The sequence below is a fragment of the Callospermophilus lateralis genome, chromosome 2, assembly GCF_048772815.1.
Source record: "Callospermophilus lateralis isolate mCalLat2 chromosome 2, mCalLat2.hap1, whole genome shotgun sequence".
NCBI classification, from domain to species: Eukaryota; Metazoa; Chordata; class Mammalia; order Rodentia; family Sciuridae; genus Callospermophilus; species Callospermophilus lateralis.
This window is the reverse complement of record NC_135306.1, coordinates 148,125,251-148,152,595: the sequence shown is the minus strand read 5'-3', so window position 1 is coordinate 148,152,595 and position 27,345 is coordinate 148,125,251. Positions and strand designations below refer to the sequence as shown.

At 35.7% G+C, this 27,345-nt stretch overlaps 1 protein-coding gene across 3 annotated transcripts in view; it reads left to right on the top strand.

Moving 5' to 3' along the window:
* The window catches only part of Uvrag (UV radiation resistance associated), a 319,107-nt gene that overhangs the window by 233,193 nt on the left and 58,569 nt on the right, over positions 1-27,345 (top strand). For 2 of the 3 annotated variants that reach the window (XM_076846616.1, XM_076846617.1), the window contains exon 13: positions 13,050-13,128. In XM_076846616.1, coding sequence (XP_076702731.1) covers positions 13,050-13,128 — 79 coding nt within the window. Of the gene's footprint in view, positions 1-13,049; positions 13,129-13,257; positions 13,834-27,345 lie in introns of those variants that run through there. The other variant, XM_076846618.1, reaches the window with a different exon arrangement.

Below are 27,345 nucleotides of genomic sequence, written 5' to 3'. Positions count from 1 at the left end.
TCTCAAGTCTCTGAGGCAGTTCTTTTTTATGTGACTTATTTAAGCCACCACTCATTCATACCTCATACCTCTGGCTTCACTTTCCATCTAAATGTTTATAATTCTTTAATTGATATTTTCACCCCAACTTCTCTTTTAACTATATGTGTGGTGTGTGGTGCATAGTGCGCAGGCGTGTGTGGTGTGTGTGTGTGTATTCCCCTGCTCCTCCTCCAGTGATCCTAGGCCAGTGTAGATTCTACCATTTCCCTAGTTCCTCAGGAGAGAACTAGGCAGTCATTTTGTGCTCTTCTGTCTCTGCCTTAAGAACCAATCTATGACAAAATCATCTTGGTTCTTCCCTCAAATTACAGCTTAAATCTGTTCACATATCTTCCTTTTTACTCTGGAATCCTAATCAAAGCTGTCACCATTTTCAGCCTGGGCCATTGCAACAGACTCCAAAGCAAGTCTTGTTCCTCTTTACCACACTATAGCTAGAATGGTCTTTAAAAAATATAAACCCTGATCCCTTTACACCCATGCTTAAAAAAAATCTTTTCTAATCCTCCCATTATTCTTAAGGATATAGTCTAGATTTCTTGTGGTTTATAAAACTCTGCAGAGTCTGGTCCCTGCTGACCACTCCAGCCTTATCCTATAGCACTTACCCCCACCCCCTGAACTGTTTCTTACCCCAGCCTCTAGATATCATTCTGTCCGTTACTTATGCCCAAAACTTTGAAGTCATCCTTGACCCCTCTGCTTCTCACCCTTCAGATAAGATCCAACAGTAAATCATATTGTCTCTATCTTCAAAATATGGAAATTGAACTACTTACCACCTCTACAGTCACTGTGCTGGTTCAAACTGCAGGCTTCTCTTGCCTGAATTTTTAAAGTAGTTACTTCATTGTTTCCGTCCTCTTTCCCCTTCAATATATCCTCACAGTGCAGTCATTCTTGTCTCCTTTTTTCAGAATTTCCAATACTTCCTCTGCCATTCAGCACTAAAACCAAATTGTAACCGCTGAGACCCTGCATACTTTGAACCCATTTTATTTTATTTCTTTTTTATTACAATTTATATTTTTATTGATTTTTTAAGGTAAATGACAGCAGAATGCATTACAATTCTTATTACACATATAGAGCAGAATTTTTTCCTATCTCTGGTTGTATATGTCTTCATACATGTACTTTGGATAATGATGTCCATCACTTTTCACCATCATTGCTACCCCTGGCCCCCTTTCTTCCCTTCTCACCCCTCTGCCCTATCTATCTAGAGTTTGTCTATTCCTCTCATGCTCCCCTCCCTACCCCACTATGAGTCAGTCACCTTATATCAGAGAAAACATTTGGCATTTTTGGGATTGGCTAACTTCACTTACCATTATCTTCTCCAACTACATTCATTTACCTGCAAATGCCATGATTTTATTCTCTTGTATTGCTGAGTGATATTCCATTGTGTATATATGCCCCATTTTTTTTAATCCATTCGTCTACTGAAAGGCATCTAGATTGGCTCCACAGTTTAGCTATTGTGAATTGTGCTGCTCTAAACGTTGATGTGGCTGTGTCCCCATAGTATGCTGTTTTTAAGTCCTTTGGGTATAGTCCAAGGAGAGGGATAGCTGTGTCAAATGGTGGTTCCATTCCCATTTTCCAAAGAATCTCCATACTGCTTTTCACATTGGCTGCACCAATTCGCAGTCCCATCAGCAGTGTATGAGTGTACCTTTTTCCCCACATCCTTGCCAACACTTGTTATTTGTCTTCATAGTAGCTGCCATTCTGACTGGAGTGGGATGAAATCTTAGAGTAATTGTATTTGCATTTCTCTAATTGTTGGAGATGATGAACATTTTTTTCATGTATTTGTTGATTGATTGTATATTCTCTTCTAAGAAGTGTCTGTTCAGATCCTTGGCCCATTTATTGATTGGGTTATTTTTTTTTTTTTTTTGGTGTTTAGCTTTTTGAGTTCTTTATATACATTAGAGATTAGTGCTCTAGCTGATGCATGAGGGGTAAAAATTTGCTCCCAAGATGTAGGCTGTCTGTTCACCTCCCAGATTATTTCTTTTGCTGAGAAGAAACTTTTTAGTTTGAATCCATCCCATTTATTGATTCTTGCTTTTAATTCTTGTGCTATAGGAGTCTTATTAAGGAAGTTGGGGCCTAATCCAACATGATGAAGAATAGGGCCTACTTTTTCTTCTATTAGACGCAGGGTCTCTGGTTTAATTCCTAGGTCCTTGATCCACTTTGAATTGAGTTTTGTGCATGATGAGAGATAAGGGTTTAATTTCATTTTGTTGCATATGGATTTCCAGTTTTCCCAGCACCATTTGTTGAAGAGGCTATCTTTTCTCCAATGAATGTTTTTGGCACTTTTTTCTAAAATAAGATAATTGTAATTTTGTGGGTTAGCCTCTGTGTCCTCTATTCTGTACCATTGGTCTACTAGTCTGTTTTGGTGTTTGGACCCATTTTCTTGCTCACTTCATCTCTGTTCCTTTTCTCCTCACTCTTTTTTTTTTTTTTAATTTTTATTTATTTATTTAATTATCTACACATGACATTACAATGATCTTGGCTCTAGGTTCAATTCTCAGTATCTCCTCACTCTTTTCCAGCTACTCCTGCCCCCTTTCAGTTCCTCAGGTGTAAACATAGCAGGCATTTCTGTCTCAGGGCCTTTGCCCTCCTTGTTTCCACTGCATGGAACACTTTTGTGCTTTCTTCAGGTTTTTATTCAAATGTCACATTTATGAGAAATGTTCTCTCAATTGTGTTATGTCCCAAAACAAGACCCAAAGCAAATGTAAAACAGATGATGTGATAGAGAGAAAATAATATCCTCTTGTCTCTCTTTTTCTTTTTAATTAAGTTTTTACTATGGAGAATCTTAAGCATATACAAAAGTACAGAAAATAGTAGAACATACCTCCATTTACCCAGCTTTAATAATTAGAAACAATCATTAAACTTATTTTATCTGTATCCCTACTACTCTCTTCATTCCAGTGTATTATTTTTAAATAAATCCTCTATACAATGACATTTTGTTCACAAATCTTTCAATATATTTATTAGACATTTATTAAAAGATAATTTTTAACATAATGACTATATCATATCACACCTTAAAAAATATATAATTCCTTAATGTTATCAAATAGTTCCTATTCAAATTTCTCCAGTTGTTTCATAATCCTTTTTTATACAATAGATTTTTTCAAATCAGAATCCAAATGAGTTCTCACAGTTCTCACATTACAAATGTCTGTTCAGTCTTTTTTAAAGCATTTATTAAGTCAACATCTTAATTTTTTAATTTTGCATGTATTTTTAGTATATTTGTACAATAGTACCCATATGTAAGTTATTAAAATGTAATATTTGTTGCTTACATGTAGAAATGGTTCCTATGTTCACAGGTTTTTGCTCTCAGAGGTATGAAATTAAAGTTTGAAGATGGCCATTCTCTAGCATATTGTTTTATTTTTCTTTTAACACTTACCACTAGCTAAACATTTGTTGGTTTATTTTTATTTTATCCCAAGGTTTTATTATGAAAATTTCTAGACACACAGAAATGTCGAAGGAATTTTGTGGTGGATTCCCACATACCTGCAGTTAACATTTTACTGTCTGTACTTGCTTTGTTATTTTTCTTTCCATCTATCCATCCCTCTTGTGTATCTATTAACCTACTTATTTTGATAAATTTCAGAGTAAGTTGCAAGTATTAATATACTTCCTACAGTACTGCATCATGCATATGATTAACTAGAGAGCTCAATATTTGTTTATGATCCTCTTTTTCTTAACATACAATGAAATGGACATTCTATGAGTTCTATCATTTGCAAATATCTGTGTAGTCCAATTCCTATCAAGATACCAAACATTTACTCTCCCCAGAAAGGTCCCTCTCTTTTCCCAAAAATTACTACCTTCCCCAGTGCTCCTGGGCAAACATGGTTCAGCCATAGGTTAGTTTTACCAGTTCTAGAACTTCATGTAAATGGATGCCCTGCAGTATGAACTTATTTGTATAAGGCTTCTTTCACTTGGCATGTTTACATTGTGTTATTGTGCATATCAGTAGTTCATTTACTATTGAGTAGTGCTCCATGATATGAATATGTCAGTTTGTTTATCCATTCTCCTCATGTTGACTAGTGAGGTTTTCGGTTTTTTACTGTTATGAACAAAGCTGCTATGAATATTTCTGTACACAATTTTTTTGTTTGCAAATGTTTTCATTTTTCTTTGTTTTTGGAATTGCTACATCCTACAATGAGAATGTTTACTTTTACAAGTAACAGACCTTTTTCCATAGCACATAAATTTTACACTCAGATCAACAATGTATAGGAGTTTGATTGCTCCACATCTTGTCTCTTTTAATCTGAAGTTTCTCTCCTTCTTTATTGTTCCTTGCATTCCATCTACAGGGAATTTACTGTAAATTAAGTTTTCTGTTTTCCTGTACAGTTCCCTCATATTTTGAATTTTGCTGATTGCATTCTATTGTTGTCATTGAACATGTTTTTCTTTCCCGATTTTCATGTAAACTAGAGGTAAAAATTTTAGCAAGCATATGAATTCTCGTAGGCATTACTATTATTTCACATCTGGATGCACATCACATCTAGTTATCTCTTCATTTCATGATATTCAAATCAGTACACCTGGCCACTCAGTCTAATGGGTCCATTGCAGTGTTTCTGAGGAACAATTTTAGATTGAGTGTTCTGAGGTGGTCTCTAAGGGTGATTTTAGTCAGTATCCAGAACAACAAGAAGGTGTCAGCTTTCTGAAGATTTAAGGAGAAACACTGCAAAGTGGAATGGCAAATTTAGAAGCCCCAAGTTGGAGAAGAAGGGAACAGAAAGGCCACAGGACTTGAGCATAGTGAATACAGAGAATGATGTGAGGTGTATAGGCCAAGAAGTAGCGATGGATTAGAATATGTAGGCCCTAGAGGCCACACTATATTGGTTAAATTTTAGTCCAGATGCAGTGGGAAATCTTTCAGTGGGCTCGGCTCAGTGATACACACCTGTAAGCCCAGCTCGGGAGGCCAAGGCTGGAGGATTTCAAGTACTAGGCCAGCCTTAGAAACTTACCAAGGTCCTAAGAAACTTACTGAAACCCTGTCTCAAAATTAAAAAAAAAAAAACTATGGATTTTGTTCAATGGTTAAACACCCCTGGGTTTAATCCCCAGTACCAAAAAAAAAAAAAAGAAAGAAAGAAAGAGAAAATATTTGAATGGTTTTAAGCAAGAGAAAAGGTGCCATCATCAGATCTGACTTTTCAAAGGTCACTTTTTTCCCTCTGTTCCCTACAGCCAAAAGGTGTCCTTTGTTAATGGTGCTCTTTGTAGATTATAACTTTAGCCCAGACCAGTGGCTATCTATTGATAGTGACGTTCTCTATTACTTGAAATTGGTTATCATGCTCAAAATGAAATTGCAATTACAGTGTAAGCTTAAATAGTTCTTAGAGTAAAATTTTTAAACAAAAGAAGAATTAAAATTTGAAAATGAATACTATTAAAATAGTAAGACACAAATGAAAATGGAAATGTTCTTTTTATTTTTTCTCCTGTCATTTAATTAATCATTAATCCTTTTTTTTTTTTTTTGCGGGGCGGGGGGGGATTGAAAATAGGCCTGCTTAACCATTGAGCCATATTCCCCATCCCTTTTTGATACATTTTTTTTATTTAGAGTCAGGTTCTCACTGATTTGCTTAGTGCCTCACTAAATTGCTGAGGCTGGCTTTGAATTCACTATCCTCCTTCCTCAGCCTTCTGAGCTGCTGGGATTACAGGCATGGACCACTGTGACCAGCTGATTAGTCCTTTTTTTTTTTTTTTTAATTGGTTCTTTTTAATTACACATGACAATAGAGTTTATTTTTATATAATTGTACAAGCATAATATATCTTATTCTAGTTAGGACCCCATTGTGTTTTTTTAATATTTATTTTTTGTTGTAGTTGTGCACAATATCTTTATTTTATTGATTTGTTTTTATGTGGTGCTGACAATCGAACCCAGAGCCTCACATGTGCTAGGCAAGTGCTTTACTGCTAAGCTACAACCCCAGCCCATGACCCCATTGTTAATGGATGTACATGATGGTGGGATTCACTGTGGTATATTCATGTATGTACATAGGAAAATTGTTTCAAATTTATTCCACTGTCTTTCCTTTCCCTATCCCCCTTCCTTCACTTCCTTCCCCTTTATCTAATCTACTGAATATCTATCCTCTCCCCCACTTATTGTGGGTTAGCTTCCACATATCAGGGAAAACATTTGACCTTTGGTTTTTTTGGACCTGGCTTAGAAAATGTTCTTTTTAAATGGCTTATTTTTTTTAAAGAGTACATTCTGGCCTGGTTAATAAATATGATTTTTTTTTTAACACAGAAACAGATGCTCTAATATTTTGACAGTCCCCAGTGAAACCCCCACAGCCAGCCTTTCTCCTCTTGTGTGCCCGTGAGCCTTATGGTTTCTCTGCACCATTGTCAATTTGCAATGAGTCAGGGTTGAAATTTCAGTGGCATTACACAGCTTAGGAGGAAAGTGATTTTTTTTTTCCTTGACAAAGTAAAACATGGTTCATTTTTAGTGTCAGGTTCTTTAGTTTGACTATCTCTTGATGCTAAATAATTCTGTGTGGAGATTCAGTTTAGTCTGGATTGATTTGGTAATTGATCTTTGGTCAGGTTTCTCTCTCACAGGTAAGATTAGAGAGAGGCATAGCAGCATGCTGGTCACATTTTGCATTCCTAAACTTTTGTACTTATCTCCCCCACCACCCCCCCACCCCAGGATCGGAGGATTGAGTGAGGTTTGTTTGTCTATTTCTTTAATTGCTTCTTTATGGAGTCCATGCAGCTTTAAGATTTAGCAAAGCCAGCTAAGATCTGGTTGCTTCAAATTAATAGATCATCTCACCAGGTACAGAAGTGGTCTTCTAAATTTCCTAAGTGGAGGAATCCAGTAGGCATTAATATAACAATCTATCCTAATTTCTGAATCTCCAAACATACCAGAGTTGACTCATAATTTACTGTAGTTGTTTCAGGGGGACGTTTTTGGGAAACAAACATTGAAAAATGTCTTTCAAAGTGAGTTTTATGTTCTTTGACTGATAGTCCACTTTTATTTTGATTACTTTTTTTTTTTTTAAAGAGAGAGAGAGAGATTTTTTTTTTAAATTTTTTTTTTTTTCAGTTTTCGGCAGACACACATCTTTGTTTGTATGTGGTGCTGAGGATCAAACCCAGACCATACGCATGCCAGGCGAGCGCGCTACCACTTGAACCACATCCCCAGCCCCTTTGGTTACTTTTTTAAGTGTGACACAGCACTCCAATAAAGTGTGAAGCAGCCAAAATAAAAAAATTGTACCAAACGAGCAAATAAGAAAATGACTAGCAGCCAGTCACTAGGTATTAGGAAACATGAAGGTCAATGGAGAATCAGTGAAGCCTAGAGTGGTCAAGGAATTTTTAAAAGGAATATGTAGACTTGAGCTAGATCTTATAAAGGCTGGTATAGTACTTAGAAGGGAGAAAGAAAGATGGGCATCTCCAGGAAGTCAGCAAAGGCAGAGAAAGAAAAATGAGCTTGGTCTGATCATGAAACTGAAGAAAACACTAGGGCTAAAGATGGCAGACAAATCGGGCAAACAGATCAGATCACTTAGGCCTTGAAAGCTTGGCAGAGGATTTGTAATTTAAAACAATAACTGATTAGAAAGTAGGGCTGAAAAGTTGACATGATAAGAAGTCTCATTAGAGAGAAAATAATTCATGTTTTTATCATGCTCTGCAGTATCAATGCACTTTCTCAGTCTTTTATGTTGTTCTATCCTCACAAGATATTTGTGAAGGAAGCGGGAAAGATGATGTCCTACTTTACAGTTTGAGAACTGAGTGTTAGTTATGATTTATCCAAGTTCATGTCACAAGATGGATCTGAGAGTAGAAAAACTTGGTCTTTTCTGTTGTGATTTAATTTTTTTTCTAATTTTTTTTCCTAGTTGATGAACCTTTATTTTATTTATTTATATGTGGTACTGAGAATCAAAGCCAGTGCCTCAAACATCCTAGGCAAGTGCTCTACCACTGAGCTACAAACCCAGCCCTCATAACTTAATTTTTAAAAACCTACTAGACTGCTTCAAATCAATCTGACAGTGATAATGGATAGTGAACCAGCTTAAAGGTGCTGGCTAGAAAGATGTTATAATAATCAAATTGGTAAGAGTTTAGACGGTTGTTTTCAACTGAAGACAATTTTATCACCCTTCCCCTCCCTCTCGGGCAACATCTGACAATGTCTGGAAACATTTTTGGTTATCACAGTTGGGAGTAGGATACTACTGGCTTTTAGTAGACAGGGATGCTAGCCCTGCTAAACATCCTATAGTGTGTAGGAAACCTCCCACAAGAAAGAATTATCCAGAGAGGCAATGGGCATGAAGAGACAAGAGTGTTTCAGAAGGAAAATGGTTTGTCAACTTGATAAATCACTACATATATAAAAAAAACAAGGTGAGTAAAAATTGTCACTGTAGCCTTGAGTAAGTAAAAGAGAAAAGTTGTTATTAAAAAATTAGTCTGGGCAAAAGAAAATATATGGCTCCCATTTCCCCATTCTCTAAAGGACTCAGGAAATGGAAGGAATACTGCATTTATCCTTGAAGACCTAATAATGAGGTCATGTCTCTTCCATTACCATGTAGGTAACCAAGGCAGATCAGTTTCTTCTAAGTAATAGTAACACTGTTACAAAACTCTGCTTCTGTTAATGAAGCCTGGGATCACATTAGCTTTTTTGATTGTCACATCACAGTTCTTTACTCCTATTGAATTGCTATATACTAAAGCACTCCAAATCTTTTTTACACATAATCTTTCTCTCTCTTTTTTATTTTTTGCACCAGGGATTGAACCCAGGTGTGCTTAATCACGGAGTCATTTCCTTAGTCCTTTTTATATTTTATTTAGAGACAGGGTCTTGCTGAGTTGCTTAAGGCCTCACTAAGTTGCTGAGGCTGGCTTTGAACTCATGATCCTCCTGCCTCAGCCTCCCAAGCCTCTGGGATTATAGGCATGTACCACAGCACCAGGCTAGAATCTATTTTTTAATTAAAAAATATTATTATCTATTAGTAACAGTGCTAGACAGAACCAGCGGGGTAAAAGAGGAACAAAGTAAAACCTGTTTCTGTCCTGTTGGAGCCAACAGTATACTAAGGTTGGCGTATATTAACTAAATAACCACACAGTAAGTGTAAAATTAGAAACTGAGATTGACTAGAAAAAGAAAGAGTTGTAAACTGACCTAGGCCAATTTGGTAGTCCATAAGGATAAGATGACTTATAGTAGATGATTATAGTAGCTGGACACAGTGGTGCACTTCTGTAATCCCAGCAGCTCCGGAGGCTGAGGCAGGAGGATTGGGAGTTCAACCTCAGCAACTTTGCAAGGCCCTAAGCAACTCAGTGAGACCCTGTGTCTAAATAAAATATTTTTTAAAAGGGATAGATCCAGCTGGGCTCCAATAATTGTGTTTGGGGGTCTGCAACCTCCTCCCCACCAGGCATCAGGTACAGTGAAAGCCTCAGATGGATTTCTTTCACTCATATAATTTATTTATTGCTTTCTACTTCATAATTTTTGCCATGTCCAGTCAGTGAACTTTTAAATAATTTGGAAATTTAATTTAATTTGAAAAGTAACAATATTGGCCATTTGGGTATAATATTAATAAGTTATATTGCATGTATTAATAGGAACTATATAGTCATTCTTCAGTTAATGTAATACTCTCCTTTAATGAGTCCTGTTTTTGTGTTAAGGACATTTTTCTAGTTGTACTTATATGACCACATTGTTATTTAAACTTTCTCAAGTTTGCTAATGTAATTCTTTTTCTAGAGTTGAAATAAAATGCTTTTATTTGTTTCTTGTGTCCTGATAGTGATGGGTTTTATCCTTTAAAATGAATTCTGTTTTTCCATATTGCTTAATCTATGAATCCATGTATTTTTGGAAAGAAAGATGAATATGTGATAGTTACAATTAAGTTGCTCAATTCAAAGGGGCCCATTAAGAATCTAAAAACATCATAAAATGTGAACTCCATCCTAATATTTGGTCTTCTCTTAGCAGCCTATTTGAACCTTTGGCTCTAATCACTCTTCAAATTTGTTTTAATGTTACACTTATAACTTGAGGCTCTTTATATAAAGAAGTTCCAGTGAAGTATAATAAAGTCAAATGTAAAATAAATTTATTAGTATATGTAGAGGTTCAGTTTTCAGTGTGTGCTGATCTCAATTTACCCTTTCAATGTGTGAAACAGCTTCTGGATTTATAATGGAAAATGAGGATAACTTTGGGTTTGGAGCACTGTTCTGACAGGCTACTTGTGATGTCTTATAGAATAACAACTATACAGTACAGAACACTGGGAAGTTTTGAGACTCCATTGGATACCTTGAACTTCCCCTGTTGTTATGTCTTTGCAAACATGTAGTTTCTGTCCACGCTACCCGATATGAGTTTGAATGATTCCCAGACACCTTGCAAAAACCTGGTGTTGCATTTTGCTTATCCTGAATTTGCTTTCTGTCATTTTTATTCATCTCAGTTTGGGGCCAAACCACATGTTTAATTTATTTTCTACTGTTTCACTTAAAGACAAAGCTATATCTTCTTAATGAGTGTCTGAAGTTCATGCCTTTAATTATTGCCCAATTCTTGTAATTTTATAGCACAACAAATACACCTTTTGGATACTATAAAATGTCAACTTCTAAGGATTTAATATAAAGCTTTTAAATTCTCTTTTATTTTCCCTCAAAATCCTACCCTCCAGGCCTTATAGAATGTTTCCTTTCCTCAGGCAATTGAGACATTTAAAATTAAGAATATCTGCTAATTGTCATCTACGATTTCAATAGGATTATTTTATTTGTGAGAGTAATCATATTGCAAATCTAAGGGAACAAATGTTTTCTTTGTGATACTGTGTAAGTATGATTGGCCTGTTAATAGAGAAATCTGTTTCATTTTATAAAACTTAATGCTTGATCTTAAAAATTAGAAAAAAAATTGATTAGAATATAGGTGTGTGCAACCACAGCAAAGAAAAAAAGAGTGTGAAGAGAGTCTATAGAAAAACCATTGCCAGTTACTCTTCTGACAGAAAATTAATATCCAGGATATATAAAGAACTCAAAAACAACACTAAAAGAAGTAACCTGAATAATAATTAAATACACATTTCTCAAAAGAAGAAATACAAGTGGCCAACAAAACATGAAAAACTGTTCAGTATTGTTAGGAATCTGAGAAATGCAAATCATCAAGAATACAAGTAATTGATACGTCAAAATATATTCTACTGTCATATATAACTAAAAAGAACATATAAAAACCTTTTTTTAAAAGGACACAAGTAATAATGAATACTGATAAGAATGTTGGGAAAATACTTATTCACTGTTGATAGGATTGTAAATTAGTATAATCACTATGGAAACCATAGTGGAGGTTCCTCATAAGGCCACAAATGGAATCATCATGTGACCCAGCTGTACTATTCATTGGTATTTTTCCAAAAGAATTAATACTGTAACAATACATGCAAACCCATGTTTATAGCAACAAAATTCACAATAGCCAAATTATGAAACCAGCCTAGATGTCTGTAACAGATGAATGGATAAAGAAACTGTGGTGTATACATATAATTAAACAGGACTTTAATGTCAGGACTGACCAAGCATATGTTCCTTCCATACACACACACATACACAAAAAAAATGGAATTTTATTCAGTATAAAGAATGAAATTTTGTCATTTGCATGAAATGAATGGAAGTACAGAGTACTTTGAGCAAAAGAAACCAGACTCAGAAAGTCAAGGGTCATATTTTCTCTGTAATATGGAGAAGTTAGAGAGAAATTTTAAAAAGACCTCATGTAGATAGAAGGGAGACCAGTAGAGTTGAAAAGGAGAATATAGAGGAAGGAGAAAGGGGAGGTACTGGGGAAAGAAATTGATCAAATTATATTATGTGCATGAACAAATATGTCACAGTGAATCCCACCAATATGTATAGTCACAGCGTAACAATAACTTTAAAAAATGTGTCTATACACATCTTAAAAATGAATATAGGTGTATACCAACCATTTCTTCTTCATTTGCAGGGGTGGGGAAAGGGAAATAGTGAGGAAAACTTATTTCCTAAACTAACTTCTTATCTTTATGAAGATCCAGATTTCATCCCTTCGTTACTTCAGTGAGGCAGGTCAAAAGGTGAAGTCATGGAGTGGGGCTGGGACTCAGTGTTAGAGCGCTTGCCTAGCACGTGTGAGGCACTGGGTTCAATTTCAGCACCATATAAAAATAAAATAAAGATATTGTGTCCATCTACTATCTATCTATCTATCTATATATATATATATATATATTTTTTTTTTTTTTTTTTTTAAACGGTGAAGTCATTTCTGAAAGTTTTATGGCATGAGTGCATTGCTCTGGAGAAGTTGTATCCTAGTAGCCTTCACTGTAAATGTGATGAATTTTTGCTTTTAAGTGTGATTTTTCCCTTAATTTTCCTCTACTATTTAGTAAAAGTTGAGATGTCAGGTCCAAGGTATTAGAGGAAAGAAATTCTAGGATCTAAGTCTTCAGGGTAGCAAGCTTATGGCATTTGGTAGAAGCTGGTGGCTTCAACTCCTTGAAGTTAGACGGTCACTTTCTTAATACATTAGTGCTTTGTTTGGTGACCTTTTTAGTTTTTCCTTTGTAAGAAAGCCATTATTCTGAGTTGACTATTATTATGAAGGTATTAGTAGATGGCAGTGAATGTACCTAAGTGATTTAATACAATCTTGAGATATTTATGCTACATCTAAGTAACTTCAGCCTCTGTCAACAACTAGGAAGTTGTATTTACTTAGTTTTGGAAAATTCTTATCTTTACAATTTCTTTACTTTTCTTAGGTTTCCACTGTATCCAAAAGGAGGAGAGAAGTTACAATTTGATTATGGTGTCTATCTTCTGAACAAAAATATAGCACAGGTAAGCCATTCTTATTCTCTCCTTTCTGACTGCTTTGGATTGTTAACTCTCTTTATAACTAAGTATTGTGATTGACCCTTTTTAATTAACCTGTTACATTAGTAATGCCAATTTCTTTTTTGGCCACAGTCTTATTCTGTGCCTTTGTAATGAAGACACAGAATCAATGGGTACCAGTTGGAATCCTGCTAAACTCAGAAGCCCTTTTCTATGATCTTACTTGATGGTGGACTTGTACTTGAATGTGTGGACTTTATAATTTCCTGGTCTGCAGCTTGATTGGTAATAGCTTTCTTAGACCACTTCTAGGGACTCATTTTGCTTTCTTGTTTATGGAGTAAAAGTTTAGTGCCTTTGGCAAGTCCTTAATGGTCTTGTTGTGTCATACCATGTCATATTCATTATCCAGGACCCAAAGGAAAAGACCCAGCATATGTTCCTTCCAACCCATCTTGGATTTCTGTGGCTCTTTCAACAGCACGTGAGTTTGTAACTCACTTGAAAATGTCTTTCCACATACCACAGTGAGACTATCAGATGCCTGAGTTTGTATTTTTTCTGAAAGAAATACGTAGCATTTCTTTAGTACACTTGGCTGTACTTCAAGAGGTGGATGTTCCATAAATTTTCTAGTAGTCAAGAAAGACCAGTTTCAGTGCTTTGTTCTCATTCGGACATCCTTCCAGTTGGACTGTCACATGGATGTATACCCTCAGCCTAGCTGTTATTTAGAGATATTATCAGCTATATCCTTAGACCTTTCAGTTTTGTGGAAATAATAAAATTTGTGATGCTTTTGCTTCTGTGAGCTGGAGTTATCTTTTATCCATATAAATCTAGAATCTTACTGAACAATTTCCTTGTTCATGTCTGATAAACCTAGAATTATACCTCTATATGATGCCTTTCTTCCCTCAACCAACCTTAATTTAATGTTCATTTTTTAAATCTGGTTTTTATTAAGATTGCTGTCCTCTTGAAATTGGATCAAATTTCTAGTTTGTAATCCAATTAAAATCATTTGCTTCATAACCCATACTCAGTGTCCCTTCAGTCACACTGCTTTTACTGTTACTTTCCCTCTCACTCATGTTCCTCCCTCCAGCCACACAATCTTGTACAGTCTCTGGCCCATGACTCACCTTTTCATGTGCTGTTCTTCCCACAAGATGCTTTCCTTTCCTCCATTTTTGGCAGATAAGTATTTCAGTCAAAGAGCAGGACTTTAATGTCAAGACTGTCTAGCTGTGCTGATCACAGTGGTGTCATACCATGGAAAAGGCAGTGCTTTGACAAACTGCTAAAGAAGACGGCACTAAGGAAGATGAAGTAAATTAGTAAGTCAATTAGGCGGCACCTCCAGTGAAGTCAGTAGGTGGAAAGAGCACTTGGATGCAACAGGGTGCAGAGTCTGGGAGCAAAATCGGTGTTCTTTAGTAGAACTAAGTTCTGTTTGAGTTCAGAAGTTTTTTTCTGCCCTGTTTTCCATTTCTTGCTCTGTGCCCTGAGGTCCTTGTCCTAAGGTTGAAAGGTTGTCAGAAGCTTCCAGGTGAAACTCACCCCTACCAAAATGCTTGGATTTCCTCATAAATCCCAGCTTCAAACACGCACATATGCATGCACACATGCAGACATACATACACATGCAACTACACCCTTCTTTCTTCTCAGGGCCTAGTAGGAATGCAAAGAATGGTATAGAGAGGAGCTAAGAATAGCCCAGCTTGCTTTGGGAGCAAGACCAAATGGAGTCTATTTGCAATGGGAAACAGGAAGTGAGCCCTGCATACCAGACTCATGGCTCTAGTGACTGTTTGATCTCACTTGGAAGAACTTCCCAAGTAGTCTCTTGACTTTCTCCTTAACTAGACCAAAGCCACAGATATGCTCAACAAGTTTTATACATCTGTTTAAAAACTGGATTGTTTCTAGAAACTTTCTAGAATCCTCTCCATTCTTTTTGTAAATTGAGAGAGTTGAATGTGAGGGTGTTAAGATCAATAGATCAGCCACTCTGCATCATGGGAAGCAAGTATCTTTTTACCACCACTGTGGCAGTTTTAAAAGGAGGGGACAGTAAACTTCCAATTTAAATATTTGGATGGAAACTTCTGTCAAACATGTGATCTTTCAAATTTGTGACCTTGAGGAAGGCTTCTTTTTTTTTTGTCTTTAACTTTACTACCACCACTTTTTCACATTTTGATTTGTAACAAATCAAAGAACCATTAATTATTGTGACTCCTAACCAAGTGTTACAGCAATAAGATATTTCCAGCTTTTGAAGGTCTATTTATGTATACTAATGTGTGTTGTCAAAGGGGAGTTTGTCTTCTCAGCCAGTTTCATTTGTACCTCATCTCTAGAGATGTGAACAAATCATACTATTAAAATGGCCCCACCTAAGTAATTTATAAGCCACGTTAGTGGAGGTGGATGAAAGCATTGGCATGTGTTAAAGTGCCAGAGAAAAAGGAGTGAAGTCATTTAATACTGCATCCATAACTTGGTCGAGGATTTGAATAGTCAATAGGGCCTTTCATCACAACCAGAAGTAGTAGTAAAATCACTTTTTGGTAGAGGAAATGACAGAATTTAGTAATATTTGTTACTTCAGTATTTGGGATCAGTCCAGCCCATGTTTTGAAAGCACAGGCTTGGAAAGACAGGCCTTCAAGTAGAAATCCTCAAGTGTTGTTTAAAGAGCAGGGAGCATTGATCAGGCCTGCTTGCCTTCTTCATGTCACTGCTGACTGAAGGTATGTGTATATGTGCTGGATCAGATATTGAAAGTGAGTCAAGCAAATGCCTTGTTTTGAGCACCATTCACTAATGTGCCAGCCCCTTCATTTGGAAATAGCCTTCCTTATTGGTTGACATTGTAATAGTATAGAAATGATCCTGTCAAAACTCAGACATGGCATAATTAGCATTGATTCAGAAATGAGGTACTACCATAATTGTCAGTAAGCTTTTAAGTATATTGTATTAGAATTTAATATAGAACAATAGTTTGCTTTTAATTCCCAGAGCATAAAAAGTAGTATAACAAAAATTATAATCCTTTTTCCTCATAGTTAGTAAGGAATATGCATATGGCTCTGTATGATCCTTATCATCACCCTGTAGAGATAAAGAACAGATAATGTTAAAAGAATTTGAAGACAAATATGGCTTTGACCTCTGTCACTATAATCTAACAGGCTCGGCAAAAAAATTTCCTTACTTTTACATGCTTTATTGTTGTATATATTTCCATCCTAAATGTGTAGTTCAAAGAAGATGACATTCCCAGATAGTTCCTTAAGAACAGAGGCATTAATATACTTCATGAGACTTATAGTCAATAATATTGTATTTTTACAATTTAGTAAAAGTAGATTTTAGGTGTTGTCACCATACCAGAAAAGTTAACTGGAAAGTGACAAGTATGTAATTTGTTGTAACAATTGTATTGTGTATGTCTTTACATATGTACATCAAAACATTGTGCTGTGTCTTAAATATATGTAATAAAAATACATTTTTAAACAGTTAAGTAACTTGCTTAAAATTGTTTTTTGTTTATTGAGCATGTACTATAAGCTAGCTGTGTATGCCTAATTAGGTTGTAAGACACACAAGATCCCAGATGCGTGCCTCACTGATAAGCTAGGTGCAAAGAGACAAGTATTATATGATTCCACTTACATGAAATATCTAGAGAAGACAAGAGCATACAGACAAGTAGATTGGAGTACTGGGAGAAGGAGCAAGTGGGAGAACCATTGCTTAATGTTTATTGAGTTTGAAGTGATGAAAAAGTTTAAGAAATATATGGTGATGATGTTGCATAACATAGAGAATGTGATTAATGCCACTAAAATGGTTTAAATAGTCAATAATAAATGGTTAAAATAATAAATTTAGTATTATCTATTTTACCATGATTTTTGTAATATACCAAAAGCCACTGAATTATATACATTCGATGGGTAAATTGTATGGTATGTGAATTATGTTTCAATTAAGCTATTATCCGTGACTTATTAAACATATAATTTAACTGGAAAAACACTAAATAATGAAAATTATTTTAGATTGCCATAAGTCCTGCAGTAGAAATTAATTGAATATAGGTCTGAAGACAGACCTACTTTAGATAAAGTTGTCAAATAAGCCTTATTGAGGAATTGACTGTTGAACATGACAAGGAACCAGCCATGTGAAGAGCTAGGGAATAGAAAGTTCCCTGAGGCCACTGGAAATGCAAGGGCAAAGTCCTTGAAGTAGATAAGATCTTGTCAAGACACAGCAGATTTATGAACTTAATTGTAATTGAGAGGCTAAGGTAGGCAGGCAGCATATATCATCCACAGCCTTAGAGATCAGGGAAAGAATTTTAATTTTATTCTAAATACAAATGAAACTATTGAATGAATGATTTAAATTTTCAGAGAGGAATGATTTGATTTGGGTCTTCAGATCACTCTAGTTGCTGTAGTGGATTGCAGGCAACTACAATTTAATTGAAGTTACTAATGAGGAGGCAATTTCAGAAGATAAGAGGAGGGTTGGTGGAGATGTGGACCAGGATGGTAGAGGTAGAGATGGAGAGAAATAAGCAGATTTGAAATATATCATGGGAGATGAGCAAATGGATTGAATATGGGAGATGACAGAGAAAGGAATTATCAAAAAATGATTTCTGTTTTATATATGAGCAACTGGATGATTGTGTTTATTGAGATGAGTTCCAGAAGATGGAACTGGGGAAGAGGACATCAAAAGATCTGATTTGGAATTGTTAAACTGAGTTGACTTTTAGAAATAAATAGAATCATTAAGTGAACAACAGAATATAAGGATCCTGGAGTAGGTCAGTACTAGAGTTAGAAATTTGGGAGTCATCAACCTAAGATCTTATTTAAATCCATGGAATCAAACAAGGTTAACCAGGGGTAGAATGCAGAGCTGAAGAGAGAGAGAGACATACAGAGGGATACATATAGTGGAATTTAGCCTCACGAAGTCACATATAGAAGCTGAAAGAAGGAGGACAAACCAGCAAAGACCAAGGAATGACTAGCTGGCTAGGGAGAAAATGAGCAAAGAGTAATAATATGGAAAGTAAGACAAGTACTTTTTTGTTTCTGGAATAAAGGAGTAATCGACTATGTCCAGTTATGACTTCATAACTGGATGGGACTGTGGAATAAAGGGAGATTTGGGGGAGGGGGTATTTTTTTTTAATCAGTTTTGTGGAGATGTTTATTTTGCTTTTTAAGATGGTAAATATCAGGGCATATTTATGCTGGTGAGAGTTTAAAATTTTGCCACTTATTCCAAACAGCCTTTTTCAGATGCATTGAGGTTGCCCCCAGTATTAGGGGACTTAATTCAATGGCAGAGTACTTGACTAGCACATACAAGTGTGCTAGGATTCGATCTTCAGCCCTGAAAGAAAAAACAAGGATGCTCTGTATAAGGAAGAATAACTAGGAGATTTATCTTATAATGTGAAGAACTGTGATGGGTTTGTCTTAAATGTATAGTTCTTATTACAGTTCATGCCATACTGTGAATGCCTTTTTAATTTGAGGATGAATTGGCCATATGTACATGCATTAAGTTAGTTCACCACTTGAATAAAGTGAAACAAGCAGGTGCAGTGAAGCTAAGTGTTTTTTGAGGTTAAAGCTGAACTTACAGTAGATTTTCAGAGTATTCCACATGAGCATACCAATGTGCATAAGCTAAGTGACAAAGGTTGCCTTTTCTCTTTAGAGTAAAAATATAATTGCCCCTGGTTCTCTGGAGGTCCCAGAGGACAGGGTTATTTTTATAATATTACTAAGACATTTTTGCCTGTTACATTGTATTGATATTTGCATGATAATACAAAATGATACTGACAAAAATTACTGGCCCCTTAGAATAAATCAAAGTAGAGGCACTCAACATCACTGGTGGTGTTTATCTTCTGTAACACTGCAACTCATATTTTTAAAATCATTTTCACTTAAGATGGTCCACATTGAAGCAGTAAAAATTATTAATTATATTAAATATTGACCCTGGGATGCCCAGCTTTTTAATATTCTTTGTGGTGAAAAGCAAGTATGCAGAAAGCACTCTTGCTTTGCTCTGAGCCTCTGAGTTACTGACTGAATAATAGCCTTTTAATGGAGACATCATTACCTTTGCTTCAGAGAATGACTGCCAAACTCTGGGTATTCCATCTAAGGCATATGGCAGAACATTTTCTCAAAAGTGAATGAAGTGAACCTGTCATTCAAAGGAAATCAACTGATGATAAAATTGAAGATTTAAGTGAAACTTAGAATTTCAGAACATTTGCATTTGCCACCATGAGATTGATAGCTTTCCAGTTCTTAAAAATGTTTTTGGAAATATTGGTAGTGATATAAACACATATGATTCTTAAATATTTTATAATAGAATATATCAGATTATACACACATACACACAAATTCAGTGAGCCAGTGTCTTCCAAATGACCAGTATATGATGTTGTGAAATCATGGATGGGTGAAGATTCTTTTGAATTGCAAGAAAGACCAATGATTTTATTTTATTTTGTATTTGTTCTTTTTAGTTATACATGACAGTAGAATGTATTTTGTAGACCAATGAATTTTAATGTATTAGATGTGGAAAGTTTTTTATAGGGTTTTATACTCTCGTTGCTGCTAACCAATAAAAACTGTCTATTACTTGATGAGTTTGGGAGTAGTATCAAAGAAGAATATCCACAATTATCTGAAAAGTCTATAAAAATTTTCCTTTCTTTTCCAACTATAATCTGTATAAGCAAGATTTTCTTACAAAACAACATATGGTAACAAAATGAATGCAGAAGTAAACATGAAACTCCAGCTGTTTTCTATTAAGCCTGGGCATTGCAAAAGAGACTGCAAAAATATAAAAGAGTGTCATTTATCTCACTAAATTTCTTTTTGGAAAATATGCTTGTTTTTCATTAGAATATTATGTGTATTAACAAGTAGTGGGTTTCTATTGTTTTTTGAAAATGGATTAATAAGTATTTAAGGTTTTTTAATTTTAATTCTAACATGATAAATATTAATATATATATTTGACCTGCCTAAACCAAAAGCTCTTTGGGTTCCTCAATAATTTTTAAGAGTATAAAAGGATTTTCATACAAAAAAAAGTTTGAAAACTGCTGTCCTAGAGAATGTAGCCACCCTGAGATTTCCTATAAACCCCCTCAAGTGCTCATAGTCTGATAAACCAAGACACATGTGTCAGTTCCCCAAACGTAGGAACATTATATAAGAGACCTGCCAATCTGAATTCCAGTAATGCTTGCCAGTGCAAGTCAGAGCTGGCAGCTCCCAGAGGATTGTTCCCTACTGCCTTTGGCTTTTCTTAAGTTGGGCCTCTTCACTCCTTTCTTAAAAGCACAGGGCTAATACTTTGAAAGGTATACTTTACAAATGACAATGATGACTTACATTTAAGGCTTTGGTATACTTTTATGCATGAAGCTCATTTCAGACTCTGAAGTATGTTGAATAGGTCTGTAACAAATAAGAAGAGGTAAGAAATTGAGCTGTTCCAATGCTAATTTCCCTAGGTCAACTCAGCTATTATCAAAGAAAATTCATGACCAAATCTTCTAAAGCCAAACTCAGTTATATCCCACTAGCACTACTAACATTATTTCCTTTTCTTTTAAATTTGGACCTTATAATCCTGCGAGGTAGGGCACAGACAAGTCTACATTTTATAGCTGAACTCCTGACTCTATGGGTTAAGTAGAATTAGGAGTAAAACCTGAGAATTTCGTGAGCTCTTTACTTTGGCTCTGTTATCTCCCCCCACCCCCATCTTGTAAGCTATTTTAAGTCTTCATAGGACGTAAAAGTAGCTTCTCTTGGCAAAACAACCCTTATTTTGCCAAGGACATGGTCTTTCTCTAAAACCTAGCCACTCTTAGGGCCCACACTATTTAGCACACTGCTATTTAGGGAAGGGATCGATGCCAATTTACACCCACCAGCTTAAATTGAAATGTATTTCTTCAACATATAGTCCAATGTATATGATACATGGGGAGAAAATGCATTTTTATTTTTGTAATTCTTATGGGAATCAAGAATACACATTCCAAGGATGTATTATAGTGAAAATGCCCCCTCTCCCTGCTGCCTACAAAATTTGCCGATTAATGTATTGGAAGTTCTTTATAAAAAGTGCTACAGTTTGAAAAAATTTAAAGAAAAAAAAAGCTTTACTACAATGTAATTAATATACCATACAGTTCACCCATTCAGAGTACAAATTCAATGGTTTTTAGTATAATCACCAAATAATGCATCTACCTCCACAATTTTAGGACATTTTCATTGCCCTAAAAAGACTCTCTATGCCCATTCAGAGTCTTTCTTTATTCCTCTATTTGGCAAAAAAATTATTTCAAAAATGAGTGAAGTAAGTTTATCACTCAAAGGAAATCAACGAATGATAAAATGGAAGATTTAAATGAAAGTGATTTCAAAGATTTGAATTTTTTCCAATAGCTAAGATGCTGAGCATTTTCTGAAGTACTCAGCTAAACATTTACTTATTTGGAGAAATAGCTACTCAGACCTTTTACCCACTTTAAAATTGGATTGTTTTTATTGTTGAATTCAAAGAGGTGTCTATACATTCTAGATACAAGTTCTCTTTTCAGACAAATGATTTAGAACTATTTTCTGCCATTCTTCAGGTTATCTTTTCAATTTTTTAAAATTCTTTTAGTTGTTAGTTTATTTGTTTGTATGCAGTGCTGAGAATCGAACCCAGTGCCTCATGCATGCTAGGCAAGCACTCTACCACTGAGCTACAACCCATCCCTTTTCAATTTTCTTGATCATACTTATTGAAATACAAAGGTTTATAGTTTTGATGATGTCCAATTTCACCTGTTTTTCATTTCTTGTTTGTGCTTTTGTATCTAAGAATATTTAGCCAAGGTCACAGATAATTACTCTTAGGCTTTCTGTGTAGTTTTTAAGCTCTACTTTTAGGACTGTGGTTGATTTGAATTGATTTTTATGTATGGTATTGTATTAGGGTTCTCTAGAAGAGCAGAATACACAAGAAGTATAATTATAAAAAGTGGACTTACTAGTTGGCTTAGGGGACCAGAAGCTGGATAGTCCACAGTGGCCATCTGCAAGCTGGATTGCTGGAAGAACCAGTAGCTAGAACTAGAGGGATCAGCGGTGCTACCTTAATCCAAGACCCAAGGCTTCTGGAGAATCACTGGCAGAGTCTGCTTTGGAAGAGTGAAGATATGAGAGTCCAATATCCTCAGATGATAGTCACAGCAATCAAGAACCCATTCAAGAAGAGTAAAGATATGAGAGTCAAGAACCCATTCAAGAAGAGTGAAGATATGAGAGTCCAGTATCCTCCGATGATAGCCACAGCAATCAAGAACCCATTCAAGAAGAATCCAACTTGCCTCTATTGCTGCTTCCTTGTTCTTTCAACTTTTATTTCATTCAAGTCATTGGACAGCTCTGCCCATGCACAGGGAGGGTCTCCATTTCAGTTGACTATCCCATGTGCCAATCATTCCTGGACACACCCTCACTGACACACCCATAAACCTCTTCATCCAATCAAATTGACAGTTCAAATTGACCTTTATAGGTGTAAAAAAGGGGATGTTTCTCCTTTTGCATGCAGATACCCAGTTGAACCAGAAACACTTGTTGAAAAGACTACTCCTTACTACTCTTTATCCATTCAATTATCTTGACACTCATGCCAAAATTAAAGTGTGAGAATTTATTTCTGAACTCTGAATTCTGTCCCATTAATCTGTTATGTTCACCCTTGTGTTAGTAGCATCCTGTATCCTTAAAAAAAAAAAAGTAATAAATGGGGCTGGGGTGGTGGCTCAGTGGTAAAGCACTTGCCTTGCACATGTGAGGCACTGGGTTCAATCCCCAACACCACATAAAAATAAGTAAATAAAGATATTGTGTCCATCTTAAAAAAATCTTTTTTTATTGGTTGTTCAAAACATTACAAAGCTCATGATATATCATCTTTCATACATTTGACTCAAGTGGGTTATGAACTCCCATTTTTACCCCAAATACAAATTGCAGAATCACATCGGTTACACACATTTTTACATAATGGCATATTAGTGACTGTTGTATTCTGCTACCTTTCCTATCCCCTACTTCCCCCCTCCCCTCCCCTACCATCTTCCCTCTCTACCTCATCTGCTGTTGTTCAATTCTCTCCCTTGTTCACCCCCCTTTCCTTTCCCCTCACAACCTCTTATACGTAATTTTGTGTAACATTGAGGGTCTCCTACCATTTCCATATGATGTCCCTTCTCTCTCCCTTTCTCTCCCCACACTCTGGCGAGGATGTGGGGAAAAGGGTACACTTGTACATTGCTGGTGGGACTGCAAATTGGTGAGGCCAATTTGGAAAGCAGTATGGAGATTCCTGGGAAAGCTGGGAATGGATCCACCATTTGACCCAGCTATCGCCCTTCTCTGACTATTCCCTGAGGATCTTAAAAGAGCGTACTATAGGGATACTGCCACATCAATGATCATAGCGGCACAATTCACAATAGCTAGACTGTGGAACCAACCTAGATGTCCTTCAGTAGATGAATGGATAAAAAAAAAAAATGTGGCATTTATACACAATGGAGTATTACGTAGCACTAAAAAATGACAAAATCATGGAATTTGCTTGGAAATGGATGGCATTAGAGCAGATAATGCTAAGCGAAGCTAGCCAATCCTTAAAAAACAAATGCCAAATGTCTTCTTTGATATAAAGAGAGCAACTGAGAACAGAATAGGGAGGAAGAGCATGAGGAAAAGATTAACATTTAAAAAAATAATTTCTAAGGCTGGGGTTGTGGCTCAGTTGAGCACTCGCTTAGCATGTACAAGGCCCTGGGTTCGATCCTCAGCACCACATAAAAAAAAAAAGAATTAAAGATATTCAATAATAATAATAATTTCTAGACTGAGGGCATAGCTTGGTAGTAGAGCACTTGCCTAGCATGCATGAGGACCTGGATTCAATCCCCAGTACTGAAAAAAGGAATCTAAATTCAAAGATAATGTATGCCAATTATAGAAATTATAAAAAGTACAAAAGAAGGTAGAGTTTTTGAATTTGTTCATAATCCCACACTCATAGGCACCCTCTGGATCTTCCAATTTTTTTTCTTTTTCTTAGCTAATTGAGATAATATTGTAGATGAGGTTTTGTCCACAAAAAAGGATACACAGTGAATGATAGTTGCCATTTGTTGTTGTTATACTATTAAACTGATGTGAAGAGGGATGCTTCATAGGATATGATATCCAAACTGGAAATTCAAGAATGAAAAATATCTGGCTAGTGAGAGAGGAAGGGAACCAACACACAGAGGAGAGACTGCCAAGGGTATGTTTCGACCAGCCTGGTTAGAGCAGAAGATTACCTTAATGGTAAAGACAGGAAAGATGGTTTGGGCAGACCACTGTTGGCCCCAGAAGGATGGATTTTTCGGTGTTATTCCTGGACCTAAGTATGGTCTAGGTGAGCTCCCAGGCATGTTTCAGGTATGAAATGTTCATTGGGTCTGGCATGGTGGTGTACCCCTTTAATCCTCCTACTCTGGAGGATGAGGCAGAAGGACTACAAGTTTGAGGCCAACCTGATCAACTTAGTGAGACCCTGTCTCAAAATTAAAATTAAAAGACGTTGGGGGGCTGGGTCTGTAGCTCAGTTATACAGAGTTTGCCTAGCAAACCCCAGTACTAGGGTTCAAACCCCAGTACTACAAAATAAATAAACAAATATTTGTTGAAAGAATAAGTAGTGATAGATTAGCCAGAAGATTGTACTTTCTGCCTTAAAGGTTGATAATTTATCTATCCATCCATTCATCCATCCACTTCTCTCTCTCCATTTATGTGTGTGTGTTGAATTTTAAATAGACTTGAGATAAGAATATATATGGTAGTTTTCTAAAGTATCCAGTCTGTATTTAAAAGGATAACATACTACCTTTTGTAGTTGAAATTATTGGTTAGGTGTTTATATATAATTTGTTTTTTTTTTTTTTTTTTTCATAAATATCAGCCATTGGACTGGGGTTGTAGCTCAGCGGTAGAGCACTCGCCTAGCAAGTGTGAGGCCCTGGGTTCAATCCTCAGATCACATAAAAATAAGTAAAATAAAGGTTTTGTGTCCAACTACAACTAAAAAATAAATATTTTTCTTAAAAAAGACATCAGTCATTAACCAATTTACTAAACATCATTGATTTATATTGGTTGTAATCACTGTACTCTTCAGCTATAGAAACTGATAAATTGGTAAAATAAAACTATTTTTAACTCTTTGGACATTTTTTTCTACTTTAAAAACTGAAACTAGAAATCTAATCCCAAGAACATTTTTAAAATTAAAATTAGAACAATGGTAACATATTTAAATAGCTTATATTAGGGTACATTATTTCTTTAATTTTTTAAAAAAGTTCTAAAAGTATAAGAAATATTGCATTTAGATAAACCAAGCCTCTAAAGGGTGAATTTTTTACACACAGTTACACAGCAGTTAGATGACCAATGAAATTAAGACCCTAATCATCTGATTCTAAGTTCAGGGGAACACACTTGCTGATTTCCTGTTATCAGACAGCAAGGAAACACATTATATAACAGGTTTCCCTTTTTCTGTGGCTGTTTAAAAGCTAATCCCTCTAAAATCTGGAACAAGACAAGGATGCCCTCTCTCACCACTTCTATTCAATATAGTTCTCGAAACACTGGCCAGAGCAATTAGACAGACGAAAGAAATTAAAGGCATAAAAATAGGAAAAGAAGAACTTAAATTATCACTATTTGCGGATGATATGATCCTATACCTAGAAGACACAAAAGGGTCTACAAAGAAACTACTAGAGCTAATTAATGAATTCAGCAAAGTGGCAGGATATAAAATCAACACGCATAAATCAAAGGCATTCCTGTATATCAGTGACAAATCTTCTGAACTGGAAATGAGGAAATCTACCCCATTCACAATATCCTCAAAAAAAATAAAATACTTGGGAATCAACCTAACAAAAGAGGTGAAAGATTTATACAATGAAAACTACAGAACCCTAAAGAGAGAAATAGAAGATCTTAGAAGATGGAAAAATACACCCTGTTCATGGATAGGCAGAACTAACATCATCAAAATGGCAATATTACCAAAAGTTCTCTATAGGTTCAATGCAATGCTAATCAAAATCCCAACGGCATTTCTTGTAGAAATAGATAAAGCAATCATGAAATTCATATGGAAAAATAAAAGACCCAGAATAGCAAAAGCAATTCTAAGCAGGAAGTGTGAATCAGGAGGTGTATCGATACCAGATTTCAAACTGTACTACAAAGCAATAGTAACAAAAACAGCATGGTACTGGTACCAAAACAGGCGGGTGGACCAATGGTATAGAATAGAGAACACAGAAACCAATCCACAAAATTACAACTATCTTATATTCGATAAAGGGGCTAAAAGCATGCAATGGAGGAAGGATAGCATCTTCAACAAATGGTGCTGGGAAAACTGGAAATCCATATGCAACAAAATGAAACTGAATCCCCTCCTCTCGCCATGCACAAAAGTTAACTCAAAATGGATCAAGGACCTTGATATCAAATCAGAGACTATGCGTCTGATAGATGAAAAGGTTGGCTCCGATCTACATATTGTGGGGTCGGGCTCCAAATTCCTTAATAGGATACCCATAGCACAAAAATTAGTAACAAGAATCAACAAATGGGACTTACTTAAACTAAAAAGTTTTTTCTCAGCAAGAGAAACAATAAGAGAGGTAAATAGGGAGCCTACATCATGGGAACAAATGTTTACTCCTCACACTTCAGATAGAGCCCTAATATCCAGAGTATACAAAGAACTCAAAAAATTAAACAATAAGAAAACAAATAACCCAATCAACAAATGGGCCAAAGACCTGAACAGACACTTCTCAGAGGAGGACATACAATCAATCAACAAGTACATGAAAAAATGCTCACCATCTCTAGCAGTCAGAGAAATGCAAATCAAAACCACCCTAAGATACCATCTCACTCCAGTAAGATTGGCAGCCATTATGAAGTCGAACAATAACAAGTGCTGGCGAGGATGTGGGGAAAAGGGTACTCT